Genomic DNA, 14,765 nt, shown 5'->3' with positions numbered 1-14,765 from the left:
AGTATGCGTAGCCCAGGGCCTGGCACCCACAGGCACTCGAAAGGCCTACTGAACGAAACGGATCGGGTTCTTTCTGTACAAGCCCCACGCAGCTGTTGAGAGGTATTATTTCATGAGTGGGTAACACGAGGACCAGAGAAGACTGAAAGTTGAAGTCAGAAAAAGAACGTTATCTTTGATGTTATTACCCCCACCCCCAAAACAAGGCTTCACCCTGGGCCCAAACCCAACTTGCCACTGCTCCCCAAAGCCACCTCTTTTCCACTCAGACTGGTGAACACAGATGTGCTCACACCCCGCTCCCTGCCTCATGTACCCTTCCCCGCGCATGGGGTGTCCTCTTCCCTAATTCCAACCAACGTCGTGAGCAGCTCTCGGGCTCAACGACGCCAGTCTCACCTCCTTGGCTCTTATGAATTCTTTTGGACTCCTAAGAGCACTGAAAATCCCCACTACTCCGCTGAACACTTAACTATGGAGTGGCCTTCTGTTAGTGATCATTATTCTGTGCATCTGTGCTCTCTCGCTTCATACCATAAATCAATCCCTTGAGGACCAGGACGGCTATGAAATCCCAGCTCTCCCTTTTACCAGTTGACCAGTGGCTTTCTTTACTCCCCTGAGCCTCAGTTTCCCCATCTCTAAAGTGGGAAGGACAAAAAAGCTTACACTGCAGAGTGGCCCTAAGAAGCAAGTAACGGCTGTAGAATTGCTTCCTGTAAGCTGTAACTGCTGCTGTTAATCACCAGCTTTGTTGTTTTATTTCTGTATCCCCTCCCTCCCATCAACCACCTGGCAATACTTTCAAAAGAATACTAACAACACTAAATGTCATGAAAATCACTTTTATGCTTTACTACAACAGCACAGAATATATACTAGAACCTCATTCCGTCCTCTAATTACTTATCTGAACTGTGAAATTAGCTAGGCCTTGCCTGTTGGCTAACTGGCAATGAGGAGGCTCTGCTCTCTTTATGTTCAAGCGTCTTTTACAAGGGCTGGTGGATCTGGGACCTGGTCACAGGTCACAGATGGGCCAGTTGTCCCACATATCCTTTCCAGATAGCAAATTCAACCTGAACTTAACTATTGTTATTAACAGTGACAGCTATGATTTATTGAGCCTCTACTATGTCCCAGATACCACGCTAAGTGTTTTATATCCATTATCTCACTTAAACTGTACTACTCTGTATGACTCTCTCTCTCTCTCTCTCTCTCTCTCTCTCTCTCTCTCTCTCTCTTTCTCTATCAGCAAACTAAGGTTCAGAAGGGTCACACAGCCAACAAATAGGTAAGGTAAAATTCAACTTAGGCCTTCCTGACAGAAGGATCATGCTCTTTCCACTCCCTATGTACCCCTATAGCCCTAATATTTGTAGATTTTTAAATGTCCTTTAACTTCTACCCCTTATCAATTACCTTGGCACTTTGAAGGTGTAGAACTTCCTATTGTAAAGGAAGGAGGAAAAAAAAAATCCTTCCAAGTTCGCCAGCTCCCTCCAGTAACTGGCTGTAATTCAATACCCAAGTGAGAAATGAGGTTTTGGAATATGGCTACAAGTGAAAGAGCCCCTGAGGAAAGGAAATGAAGAAAATCTAGATAAGACATCGTAGTCCATAAAGGTGGGAAGAGACTCTTCCAGGGCCCAGTGTCCATCATCCCTCACCAAAGACCTTGTACTACAAAGAAAAGAAAAGCTCCAAAATGCCAGTTAGCCGCCAAGAGAGGCCTCAATAACTTCACATACCCCACTAAAGGCTGATAAGTAAACTGGAAAATCGTAAGTGAAGCAGGAAATAATCAAATCACTACTGACGAAACCAGCCAGGCCCATAAGGACAGGAAAGGTCCGGCTCATAAAAGACGTTTTACCAGTCCTTCCACCAACTAGGAGGAACCCGGTTTTAAAAGAAACCAATCAACATTCTCAACTAATCACTTGGCTTAAGTTCCTGCCTTGGGTGAAAAGGCAAGTTGCCTTTTAAGTAAAGAAATCCCATACAGGGGGGCCATTCTGATGTTCTTTTACCTAGCCTTGGGCTTTCCTTACCCAGGATACTGGTCACCTCTGGTGCCCTTTTCCAGGTGTCCAGACCCCCCATATAGGATTAACAGGTGCTGCACAGTACCCCTCTCTCTGCATTGTCACCAATAGACTTCAGCTTTGGGCAAACTTAACAGAGCAGGAAAGCAATAGTCAATGTGCAGAGACTACTATAAAGAATATTAAAACTTGAGAACTTGAAGGCACCTACCATATCTCACCTCCAAAACCCTCAAACCACAAAGAGCAGTGACACGGAAAATGTCAAACCAGAAAGAGCAGTGACTCGCACAAGGTCATACAGGGAAAGTCATTGGCAAAGACCCCACCGAAGCCCAGGTTTCATGATTCCCAGTCCAGGGCTCTCATCATTAAATAACGCAGGCTCCCTTCTTTCCCAGAGGCAGTCAGGCATGCCATCCCCACGCCAAGATGATCACCCTCTAGGAACACTTCCCCACAATCCCAGTCCCTCCTACAGCCTAGCTGAGTTGCAATTCTAATTAGCAAGTCTCAGAGCAGGCAGTATTCTCTGGGAGGGTGCCCGGTGTGAGGGCTGCTGGTACTGAAAAGAGGGACAAGGATGGAGGAAGAAGGGTGTGGGAGAACTAGGTTCTGCCGGCAGTGGCAGCGACACTGTCGGCCTGGATGAGGACGCACTCACTGGCATCTCCCAGTAGGCGAGGAGGTAAGCCGACCAGCAGCCAGCACCACCTCTATCAGCCAGGAAGGGCTGGGCCCTGATCCGGAGGGACGCGCGGAGCATCTCCGAGTCCCAGTTGGGCCTCGGGGAGCCGCCTGGCAGGGTGGCACCGGCGCCGTGAGCAGGCGCAGACAACCCGTGGGCAGAGGCCCGACGGCAAGGATGCCCGGCACGCCGGTGAGGTGGCACCGGTGCCCGGCAGAGGCCCGCGGTCCTCACCAGCCCCGTCCACCGCCGCCGCCCACCCAGATTGCCCACCCTTCGCGCGGCCTTACCGAGGCACTGCCCCACCGGGGTGCTGAACGGGTTCCCCAGGAGGAACTCCATCTTGAGCGGACAACACGGCAGCGGCCCGGGCCCCCTGTCAGCCGCCCGGGTATCCGCTGTCCCCCGCCGCGCTCCCGACCTGACTGACACTTGCCCCCGCCCCACCCTCTCGAACGCCGAACGCCCGGCCCCTGACCCCACCCCTTGTCGCGTCCCTATTGGGCAACGCCTGCCAAGCCCTTCTCCGATTGGCCCCCACACCTCCCTCGCGAAGCCCCACCTACCCCGCGGCGTCCGATTGGGCGGAGCGGCGAGCTAGGTCACAGGAATCTCCGTCAGGCGTAGCGGCACCTCCCCTGGCCCGCCCCCGAACGGGAGTCTGTGTATTTTGATTCATCTATATGTTGGTCAATCTAGTGAATCCTTACCATTATTGGTCAAGAGGAGAGTCAATCACTCCAATAGGGGCCGGGGGAGAGGCGGGGCTACTAATATCCCTGCCCATAGAAGGCGCTGATTGGAGAAACGTTTGTTTTTTCTACTGCTGGTTGGTGGTAGGAGTATTTCCCCACCCAAGAAATGCTGTCACGTGACCGTCAACTTTCACCCAGGATGTCTACCTCTAGACTTCCCCTTAGCAACCGGCTGGCCGCGCTTGGTTCCCTTAGCAACCGAGCGAAGCATCTGCTGCATGGAAACAGTCCGGTAGCCGGCGCTTCAGACGGTGAGACCCTGGACCTGAGAGTGCGGGTGGTCTCGCGTGGGCAGATAGAACCCCGACTTAAAGCTTTCCTCTGACCTTTTTTCTCTGGGAGTCGGCCCGGCGCTCCTCACCTATAAAATAAGCACACAGGTTCTCTGTCAGCCACTTACGGCCGCGCTGAGACCCTGGGCTTCCAGCCTTTGGATGAGAGAAAAACGCTAAGGAAGCATTTCCCTGGGGGAGCAGGGCCCAAAGAGATTTTTAGGGGTTCCACCCCGCGCCTCCTGGCCTGATCTCTTTTATCGAAAGTTACCCGGTCCATTGATAACTTCTTCAGGTGTTTAACCCTCATATCCGACCTCCTCACTGTCATAAAATTGTGTCTCTTCTTTATTTTTATTCTTTACCTTGGTGCTGTATGAAGTATTTTGGCTTGGGATACAGTTACCCGAGTTCCTTGTCTGCCTCTTGTCAGTAGTTCATTGTATGACTTTGGACAATTTCCTTCCCCTCCCAGGCTTCAGTTTCCCTACCTGGGAAGTTAGAGAATTAGGACTCCTTTCTCCGATGGCTTCCAGAGCCGACATGTAATCAAATAATGAATGTGCACTTAGTACCCAGTAAGCACTCGGTAAATAGTTGATTTTTCTTATTAATCCATGGCCGATAGGGGCTTTGTTTTTCAGATTCAAATGATCCCAAGTTCTTGTTCCACTGGACAACTCTGGTTTTGTTTCTCCGTGAGGAGGCTGCTCCATTGACAGTGGTGTAAAACTCGCTGCTGCTTTAACCATCTCCTACCTCTGGTCTTCACCAACAACACCATTGTCAGGCAAGTCAACAGGAACCCAGGTTGGGTGGTAAATTACTGCTAAAATCCCCTTAGGGGAGGAGCGGTCGGGCCTCCACCCCGAGCCAGAACAGCTGTGAGAAACTCTGTGCCCTGTGACAATGAAAATCCACAGTGCCCTGGGTTCTCTGTACTGTAGCCAGAGTGAGCTTCTTAAAATTGAAAGCTGTTCACATCACTGCCCTTATTAAGCCCCAGGAGCTTCCCAGGGATCCTAGGATAATAAACTCCTGTAGGCCTCTCCGACCTTGCATCCCTTCAGCCCAAAATTAACATGTCTCATTCTCTCCCACCTCAGGGCCCTCACTGTGCAGTTCCCTATTCCTTCTTTCCTACCCATCCTTCAGATCTCGGCCCTGTCTCCCCTGGCCAGGTCAGGTGCCCCTGGTGTATGCTGTCTGTCCTAGTTCCCTCCATCTACACACTTGTCATGGTTTGTAATTAAATGTATGATTATCTGATTCACATCTGAAACAGAGGGAAGGAGATCTGTTTTATTCACAGCTTGTAGTAGCTGTGAATAAAAATGTGAATTCGTTACACATGTGTGGGCTACACACACGCTCTTAAACAAATGTAGGAGGGAGGAATTATCCATTTTTACAGATGGGAAATCAAGGGCTTAGACAGGTGAGGTTAGTTGCCGCAGGATGCACGCTCAAGTTCCAAATCCTGCCCTCGCGTGCTTAACAAAGATTGTGCCTCATAACCGTTCCACGCTGCGGAGTGACTGTGGGCTTGACTGAAAGCAAGCCTGATCCTTCCCAGGTGCCAGGCCTAGATGAGGTGGGAGGGATGAGAATTCAGTCAGAGTTTTGAAATCGGAATTAAGAAGCATTTCCCAGAGTACGGCATTTTTCTTTGAAAACGCACAAACACTTTGCAGGTAACATCTGCCAAATCCAGCACATTAAAATTTCCCCAAAGGCAAGCTGGTGTCAAGTTATAGGAAGTCTTAGAAAAAATTGTTTCAAAAGACTGGGGAGATGGAAAGAGGGGGAGGACTAGAAACGTCTTTGGGAGTTGATTCATTCACCCTAAGGAGTTGGAGCCAGCGTTGAGAGCCTGGAGAGGGGGAGATGGAAGGCGCAGGTGGAGAAGGGGTGTGGGGGGTGGGGGCTAGTGCAGGGGGTGGGGAAGGGGGTGGAGGGGAGGCTGTGGCTCCTAAGGAGCAGAAGGAAAGGATGCACGAGAGTTAAAGGCACAGGGACATTTGATCACGGACAGCCCAGAAATGGAAGATGCATATTTACATAAGCTGCATCCAAGTGGATGGTGGGGGAGGACCGATGAGGGCAGCGGGCAGTGGCAGTCTCTAAGACCAGGTGGCAGGATTGCCCGGCCCACCCCAGTTTGCAGTGAACACCATCAGCCCAACACCGGGAGTCTCTCCAGCAGCACTCAGTGGAATAATACAGGGACTGCCCAGCATCAGGGAGGAGGCCTGGGTGCTGGGGACACAAGAGGGTGAAGGTAGATGGTGAAGCCAGCAGGGAGGAGAGACACAGGAGTGGAAAGAAGAAGGGAGGACTGAGTTTCCAGAGGGTTCAGGAGGCAGAATCTGGGAGCTTCCAATAGGGGGTGCCTTCCTGCAGGGTCCAACCCTTCTGGATGTTGATAATGATGAGAATGAGGTTGGGGTGCCCAGGCTTCCCAGGGCCATGGCTCCGTCCAGCCAGGAACAGCAGCCCAGGGTCAGCCTACGACTGAGCAACTCCACAGATCCCCCGTTTGCCTGCAGAGTCTCAGCCAGTTCCCTTTGGCCCATTAGCAGTAGAAACCTAGGGGCGCCTGGGTGGCTCAGTTGTTTACGTGTCGACTTGGACTCAGGTCATGATCTCATGGCTCATGAGTTCAAGCCCCTCATCTGGCCCCTTTCCCACTTTATCTCTCTCAAAAATAAATTGAAAAAAAAAAGAAAAAAAAAAAGAAACCTACTGGTGTCAGTTTAACTAAAAGAGGATTTAATGTGAGGAGTCAGGAAACTCTCACAGGGCCTGGAATTAGGGACACTAGGGGTGGGACAGCCAGCAAAGACTGTGTCAGTCTGTCCGCCCTTCTGTCTTATTTTCTGGATCACCCAGGTTCCCGTCTCTGTTTCTCTCTGTCCATCTGCCTCACCCCCCTCTTGTTATCTCCGCTTAACCACACGTCTGGCCGGCCCATGCCCCCCCCCCCCCCAGTTCCTCCCCAGCTCTCACAGGCAGCTCTGATGAGACTTTCATCCCACTGCCCCAAGTTCACATTCCTCAGCGGGAGAATACGAATGGCCAGCGTAGGTCAGTGTCTGCCAATATCCATGCACTGGGCGGCTTGTGGTGAGATGGGGGGAGTACGGATACCACTGTCTGATGGGGACGAGTCTCTCAGAAGGGGAGCCACCGGCTGCTATGCCTGGCCTGAGCTGCCAAGGATCATGGTCAGCGGTTGGTGGCAAAACACTGAATAACAGTGGGTGAGGAAAGCCAGAGGCTTTGACGGCCATGGCCATAAGGGTAGCTGAGCTCCCAAGGCTGAAGAGACCGGTGTGGACCACCAGTCCCCGGGGTGGGGGTAGGGTCACAGCCATGGTTATGGGACCAAGGGGTGCACCCCTGCAGATGGGTGCCAGGCAGGACGGGTACAGACGGTTGCTGGAAAAGGCCTGGAGAAGCCTTAGTGCAAACGTACTAGCCTCTCAGTGTGGTGGGCCACGGACCGGGATGGGGGCAGCGTCAGAGCATCCGTGACTGTCACCGTGCTCCTTAAAAAGACCCCAGCCAAACCCTGTCTTCAAACAAAGGAAGGAGCAGATTGTGGAGGAGGAACGTGGTGTTTTTTAGGGAAAATGAACTGGCTGTACGACTCAGCGGAGCCAAGAGTGATGGACGAGGACATGCTCAAGCTGGCTGTGGGAGAACAGGGCCCACGGGACGAGGCTGGGCAGCTGGCCAGGCAGGAGGGCATCCTCTTCAAGGATGTGCTTTCACTGCGGCTGGACTTCCAAAGTGCGTATCCTGGGCTGGGGCCACCAGGCGGCCCAGCGCCCCGCCCCTGGCTTCTCTGCCCCAGAACTCCACGCAGAGTCCAGGATCACGGGACCTACGTCAGCGGGCGGGCCCGCGTGGGTTAGAAGGCATAGGAATGGCAGAGAGTGTTTGAAAAGTTAATACCAAGTATCATTAGCATTTGAATATCCACGGCACTGCTGATTCTGAATAATAGGGAAAAAGATAAAATTCTCCCACTCCAACTCTAAATGAACCCAAAGGCCCCGCTGCTTCCGTCACAGATCCCACATGGAATTCTTGGAGCGGGGTCCCTGGCAGGTGGAACCCAGAAGCGTGGTCCCACGCAGCCAGGAAGAAGCCATGGGGTGGAGGAGGATGTGCGCTGGGGGCAGGAAGCAGGAGAGGCGCCTCAGGAGCAGGAGGACAGCCTCGTGGGAAGACAGGTCCTTAGTGCCTCCGTGTCCCCTTCTGTAAAATGGGAAGATGATAGTCCGTGTCTCAAGCTCTGGTTAGGAGGAGAAAGTGAGGTAACACACGCACAGTGTGTTCGCTCGAGAAGGCCAGTGGCTCAGGACAGAGGGGGTGCGAGAGGAAGCGAGAGAGGCGGGCAGGGTGCTGCGTGTATTGTGAGGGTGGCTCCACAGCAGTGACCCGGGCTGCTTCACATTCCTGCTCTGTCCTGGGGTTCTGTGCTGGCCTGCCGGGACACCCAGGAGACAACAGGGGAATGACTGAGGCCCTGCCTCAGCCAGGCTGGGGCGGACCACGGGGACACAGCAGTGGGCAAGGCAGGCACAGCCCTGGCCCAAGCCTCATGAACCCACGGGCCTCCCCAGAGCATGGCCTCCACGGCTGACCACCCAGAGCAGGAAGGGACCCTGGGCCCAGCCACCTCAGCGGTGGGAGGGGTGAAGGGACTGCAGAATGGCCGTCACCAGAGGGGGCTTTAGCCTCCTTTAGCTCACCTCCTCCCCTTCCTAAGGTTCATTTTGCTGGTATTTATAAAATGCCTCTTATATGCTAGGTGCTGTTCTAGGCACTAGGGATTCAACTGTGAACAAAAAAGACAAAAACCCCTGTCCTCATGGAACTGATGTCCAGGTGATGGGAAAATTAAAATAAAAATAGTGTATGTTAAAGGTAATATGTGCTATGGAGGAAAATCAAGAGGAGGCAAAAAGGGGAGTTGGGGGTGGAGCACGGTGTTTTATTGGGTGGTCAGAGGCCTCATCATGAAGGTGACAGTTGAGCAAAGACTAGAAGGAAGTGAGGGAAGGAAGCACGCAGAGATCCAGGGAAAGCATTCCAGGCAGAGGGAACAGCCAGGGCAAAGGCCCTGAGACAGGCACCCCTGTATGGAGACAGATCAGAGAGGTGAGGAGGTCAGCTAGCATCAGTCTTGGGGGCCAACAGACAGTGTTTGGCTTTTATAGTGAGTGAGATGAGAACCCCTGGAGGGTCCTGAGCAGAAGAAGGACAGGATGGGACTTAGCTTTTCACAAGATCCCACTGGCTGCGGGAGGATAAGAGTGTGGCACCCCAGGGCCAGAGCAGAGAGACTAGTGAGTGAGACAGTTGCCACTGCGGTCCAGGAAACAATGGCAATGAGCTGAGACCAAACCGGGGGTAGTAGAGGCAGACCCCATGTCTATGTTGAAGATTAAAATTGGACTTTTTGAGCAGTCCTGTCATTGCTAGTAACTCATTTAGAACTGGTGAATACATCCTGGTTTTTTGTTGTGTTGTTTTGGCTTTTCCACATGAACGGCTGATGCCTAAGGAAAAGGCAGCACATAGGTGTGCAAGGCAGAGCACCCGGAATGCGGGAGCCACCCAGGGGAGCAGCATCTCCGGAAAGTCAGTCATAGCCAAGAGCTATCAGTCTAAGACCAGGGCCAGAAAAGGCTCCTGGAAAATCCAGACCAGGATGGGCGGTATCTGAGGTCCTGAGCCCAGCTCTGCCCCAGAAGTGTAGGTGGAGCTGGTGGCTGGTATCATTCTGGGAAATCTGGCCACAGCGAGCTGGGGAACAGACACCAGTCCCACTTGCCCCTGGGAATGGCAGAGGCAGGGCCCTGGGGGAGAGAAATGCGGTCCACCCATCCCCACCCCCACCTGGCTTGGGGAGGGCAGCCAAGAGGGGGCACCCGGCCTCCCCCAGGACCTCACAACCTCTGAATGAATGTCGAAACCACTGCCCCCGAATGTGTGGTTATTAAGTGTGCTTTTTTTTTTTAACCCCTTTTACTTCTATATTATTTCAGTTATTTTAATGAGCGTATTCTAATTTTATAAGTTTTAGAAATCCTTGCAAAAGCAAATACGGAAAAAAAAGGGGCATGTAAACGACAAAGCTATTATGGCTGCTAGAGGAAACTGGGGGCAGGTTTAGGCCTCCAGAATTTTACGTACGTAACATCTCCTTATTTATACGTCAGCGTAGTTCAGAACTCTTCTGGCTGTCAGCAACAGAGACCGAACTCTGCCTGGCATCAGGAGCAAAAAGAATGAGTTGGCTGCGTGTCTATGAAAGTGGTCTTTAGGGACAACAGGTCAGGAGCTTCAGTGACATCAGGAACCCGCCTCTCTGTCGTATGGGTGATTTATCCCGCTCCCCATATAGGGACATTTGTGGGTCCCCCGATCTTTTTGCCTCTCATGTGCCTATAGGTATTTCTTTGGGCACACACACAAGTGTGCCTTTGCAGACAGATTCCAAATAGAGGAATTGCAGGGTCAAAGGCGACAGGCATTAAGTATTTCAGTTAACGCGGCCAAATTGCCCTCCAAAACGGCTGAACTAGTTGACACGCTCACCAACGTGCACGAGGGGTGGGTGGTGCAGGCATTCACCCTGCAGCCTCGTTCTATTTGTCACGCTGTGGCAGGAAGGACGCTGTTGGTGTCCCATGTCCCGAGGTGTTACAGGCTCCTGAGAAGCCTCCTAGCTGGACATTAGAGGTGGCACGACTGAGTCCCATGCCCTGGGCAGGTTCAGCCCACACTCACGACGACCCTCCGTAGGCCTTTGAGTTCTACTGTGTTCCTGGGTAGAAGCACTGATCACTGCCCGCCCGCTCTGCACTAATAGAGACTCTTGGGTGCTTAGCCCACATCCCCAGGTCGCATGCTCCAGGTCAGGGCGGTGGAGTTATGGGCCTTGTGAATGGTTAGTATTGGCCGTTGCAATTTTTTAGTGCACCTGCACTGAACTCTTAACCCTAACCCCAGGCTGGAAGCAGCCAACGCGCCTCCTCCAATTGTTTCAGACATCCTCCGCATAGACAACCTCTGGCAGTTTGAGAACTTGAGGAAGCTACAGCTGGACAACAACATCATCGAGAAGATCGAGGGCCTGGAGCGTCTGGTACACCTGGTCTGGCTGGGTAAGGGCCCCTCCTGCATGTGTGTCTGCCCTAATCAAAGGTGACGCACTGCCAGGGTCATTGCCTCGCAGGCAATTTTCCGCTGCCCGCCCGGAATTAGCCGGTGTGCAGCTGAAGGTCCGTCTACTGGGAACAAGAAAGCTGCTCTTTTTAAAAGCCTGGGGCCTTTGCTGTGCAGAGCCAGCAAAGATATGCTTGGACACACCAGGCCAGAATATTCTGACCCACCTGCCAAACCTCCCCATCTGGGAGAGAGTCAAGGGAGCAGTCTAGTTACTCTAGACCCAGGGTGACAGACAACTGTGGGCGCTGCCAGTCAGGGGGGCCCAGATCAAGCCAGAAACAATTATCACAGCTGCTAGTGTCCCTTGAGCACGACTACCTGCTAAGCACGGGCCTGTCTGCTTTCCTTGTGAGGCCTTTTAATCCATCCATTTGCATCCCCATCGTAGAAATGAGCAAACTGAGGTCTCAGTGAGTAGTGAGGGCATCAGGCTTCCCAGCTGAGCTCTGTCCAAGTGTAGAGCTCTGGCCCTCATTGCTAAGGCCTCAGGGGGTTTTGGTGAACGAGGAGAGGGGGCTGGCCGGAGAGCTCTTTGTATCGCTGTCTTATTTAGCCCCCACGGCAATCCTAAACGGTGAGTGTTACAATCCCAATGTGAAGAAGAGGAACTGAGATTTTGCGAGGCCAAGGCACTTGCCCAAAGCTCCAGCAGAGCTGCCACACAAGCCCGTATCTGTGTGACCCCGAAGCCCATGCTCCCTCCGTCCGGTCAGGCCGCTCCCGACAACAGGCAACCTGGGGCATCGGCACACATCCAAATTTACAAAACACTCTCAGCTACAGTGGCCCCGACAGTCACCAGCCCACAGCAGCCCCACAGACAGGATTACGTTGCCATTTTGCAGATACAGATGCAGCAGCTGACGCTGGGCGGCTGACGGACCCGATGGGGTCACACGTTATAGGCAGCGGAGGCGAACCACAGCCAGGTCTCCTGACAGCTGGGCCCGGGTCTTTTGCCCCAGGCAACCCCTCCTGGCACCCCAGCACCCATTAATGCCGAGTCTGGTCTTGGCAGCCCGCCTCCTTGGCATTGCCAGGAGGCATCTTCTCTATAGGAGATGAGAGGGATAAGAGGGCTCCGGGCCAGCCCAGACCCTGAGCCACGCCCCCTCTGGAACACCTGCCAGGTACCAGCTGTCTGAGTGCCATGCTTTCAGGAGAGAGCCACCAGGCCCAGCTATCTCTCAGACCTAAAACAAGTGTCACGGGCCCCTGTGCAGTACTCCTGTGATACTATGGGGGTGAGAGAACAGGGGGGACATTTCTGGTAAGAGGTCAGGTCATCCTCCTGAGAGAAGCTGGCCTTTGTCAGTCACAGCGTTAGTCACCCAGGGACCCAACCACAGCCAGGAAGATCTGGGTCCCCGGGGTGCAGGGGGTGGGGCAGACGGTGTCTCCCACTGTTCAGCAAGCCCCCGCCTCATGCGAGGCCCTGCTGGTGGCCTGCCGCATCAGCTGTCCCAGGGCTGAGGCTGTACTGGAGCCAGCCAGGGCTGGCTTTCCAAAGCTGATTACGCACGACTAGTCCCAACTGCGCCTTCAGGGATGTCAGGCCGGTAGCTTGAAATTGGCCACGATGGGAGGATTTACACCACAGAAATGGGCAAGCGCTGCAATTCAGGGCCTCCCCGCCTCTGCCAAACCCTGGCCCCCGCCCCCCACCCCAACCCCCTGGTTAAACATTTACCAGCACGCAGCCAGTTCTAGTGGGCCAGGCCCGGCCTCTGAAGAACAGAACTGTGTTCTTGGCATCTCGCAGGCTGCAGTTCGAGCCTCAGCTCTGCTCACGTACTGACTCTACACCAGTTCCGGGAGCCTTCTGAACCTCAGCTTCTCTATGTGCTGGGTGATGTTGGGCATATACCCCCAGGCCCCTTGAATCTTGGTTTTCCTCCACCAAACACAGAAGATGAGGCCTATGTTGTGAGCATCAGATAAGATGACACACTTAGAAAGGGACGATAAGGGGGCACTTGGGTGGCTCAGTCGGTTAAGCATCCAACTTTGGTTCAGGTCATGATCTCCCAGTTTGTGAGTTCGAGCCCCACATCAGGCTCTGTGCTGACAGCTTGGAGCCTGCTTCGGACTCTGTGTCTCCCTCCCTTTCTGCCCCTCCCAAGCTCATGCTCTCTCTCTCTCAAAAATAAATAAACATTAAAAAGAAAAAAAAAAAAGAAAGGGACAATAAGTTACCATTAGTCTCATCTGTCAGCCAGTGAGCGTCTCCTGATACGCCAAGGAGGCTAAATTCAGGTGTGGACAAACCGACTTCCCAAATTACCGTTAAAACGTGATGGCCTTCAGCTATCATGAGCATATTTCCAAGCTCATGAAAAATTCCTAGTTTAGGCCTCTGGGCCCTTGGTGTTCCAGGACAAAGTTGCAACTCCAACCCCAACCGATCCCAGAAAAGCACGGTGGGAAAAGAGCAGTTTTATTCCCCGGGATGTGAAACTTGGGCCACGGAGGGCCTGGCACCTCAGCTGCAGGTCGGGGTTGGGGTTTTGGAGGATCTGAGTCAGCTGGGATGTAGCTGGAGGGTCCTGGCCTGCCGCATGTCCTGGGAGGAGCCCTGGATGGACTCTGGCACCACCATGGTTAGCTGTGTGGCTTTGGGCAGATCACTGAGCCTTTCTGAGCTTCAGCTTCCCAATGCTCAAACGGGGAGAGAAATTCCAAGCTGCCACTCAGCGCTGTTGTCAGAAGACTTACTCATAAGCACTTGATAAACTGGGAAGCGCTAAGCAGACAGGTGGTATTGTTATGAAAATGCCCATAGATATGAGGGAAGGAGGCCCTCCAGACTGTCTCCTCCTGCTCCAGGATGCACCATTATGGACCTCCCATTCATCATTTCCATCCCAGAACAACAGAGCACAGACTTGAGTATTTGGGCACATGCGCCCAGCCAGGAAGACAAGTGGCAGAATTGGAGAGGGTGGTAAAAGTTTGAGACAGTAGGAAAGAATCCGTGCATGGCTTCTAGAAGACCATAAGCTGTCAGTGAGTCAGTTACCGGCCTGACAGCTCGGTGCTGGCTCCCAGAGCATAGGTAGCCCCGATGGGTTTGTCCCAAGACAGTCCCACCCCTAACCCCAACCAGTGGACCCTCACAGCCCTCTTCCTTCCAGACCTGTCCTTCAACAACATCGAGGCCATTGAGGGTCTGGACACACTGGTGAACCTGGAGGACCTGAGCTTGTTCAACAACCGGATCTCCAAGATCGACTCTCTGGATGCCCTCGTCAAGCTACAGGTGTTGTCGCTGGGCAACAACGAGATCAGCCACATGATGAACGTGAGTACTCAGGGGCGGCGGGCGCCAGGACTGGAGTGGCTGCTCTGGCCGCTCCTACCGGCCTCTGGCCCAGGGTGGACCGTGGGTCTGGGCGCTCGAGGGCATTGCAGTAGCTGGGGGTGGGGGAGAAGGGTCTGTCATCTGGGGTGGGGGGGGGGAGGAATGCAGCCTTAGCCTTCCAGATCGTCCCCTTTTCCTAGAAAAACCAGAAATCCAGATGATTCTACCAGAGATCTGATCATGTTTAAACACCGCGCTGAGCCCATCGGTGGCTACCAGTCCGTACCTGCACCTCTTTCCCTGAGCCCCATGCTCACTTCGCAAATATTTGCTGAGGTGAGGACCTCCTGGAAGCGAGGCGTTTGGCCTGACTGAAAGAGGGCTCCCTGTTATTTTCTCTCATGCCCCATTTTTATATTCTTTTTTTTTTTTTTAATTTATTATTAAGAG

At 53.2% G+C, this 14,765-nt stretch overlaps 2 protein-coding genes across 8 annotated transcripts in view; one reads left to right on the top strand and one right to left on the bottom strand.

Moving 5' to 3' along the window:
- TOM1L2 (target of myb1 like 2 membrane trafficking protein) overlaps positions 1–3,189 on the bottom strand; it is a 120,570-nt gene extending 117,381 nt beyond the window's left edge. For 6 of the 7 annotated variants that reach the window (XM_060647099.3, XM_060647100.3, XM_060647101.3 and 3 more), the window contains exon 1: positions 3,030–3,188. In XM_060647099.3, the coding sequence (XP_060503082.1) occupies positions 3,030–3,081 (52 nt within the window). In that variant the 5' untranslated portion in view covers positions 3,082–3,188. Of the gene's footprint in view, positions 1–3,029 lie in introns of all 7 variants that reach the window. The other variant, XM_060647105.3, reaches the window with a different exon arrangement.
- Positions 3,190–3,584: 395 nt separating this feature from the next.
- DRC3 (dynein regulatory complex subunit 3) overlaps positions 3,585–14,765 on the top strand; it is a 33,605-nt gene continuing 22,424 nt past the window's right edge. Inside the window, exons 1-5 of the mRNA XM_081791173.1 lie at positions 3,585–3,745; positions 4,395–4,556; positions 7,397–7,561; positions 10,834–10,950; positions 14,149–14,315. Of these exons, the coding sequence (XP_081647299.1) occupies positions 7,402–7,561; positions 10,834–10,950; positions 14,149–14,315 (444 nt within the window). The 5' untranslated portion in view covers positions 3,585–3,745; positions 4,395–4,556; positions 7,397–7,401. The remainder of the gene's footprint in view (positions 3,746–4,394; positions 4,557–7,396; positions 7,562–10,833; positions 10,951–14,148; positions 14,316–14,765) is intronic.

This window comes from Panthera onca, chromosome E1, assembly GCF_046562875.1.
Source record: "Panthera onca isolate mPanOnc1 chromosome E1, mPanOnc1 haplotype 2, whole genome shotgun sequence".
In the NCBI taxonomy this organism is placed as follows: domain Eukaryota; kingdom Metazoa; phylum Chordata; class Mammalia; order Carnivora; family Felidae; genus Panthera; species Panthera onca.
This window is presented reverse-complemented; position numbering and strand designations above follow the sequence as displayed.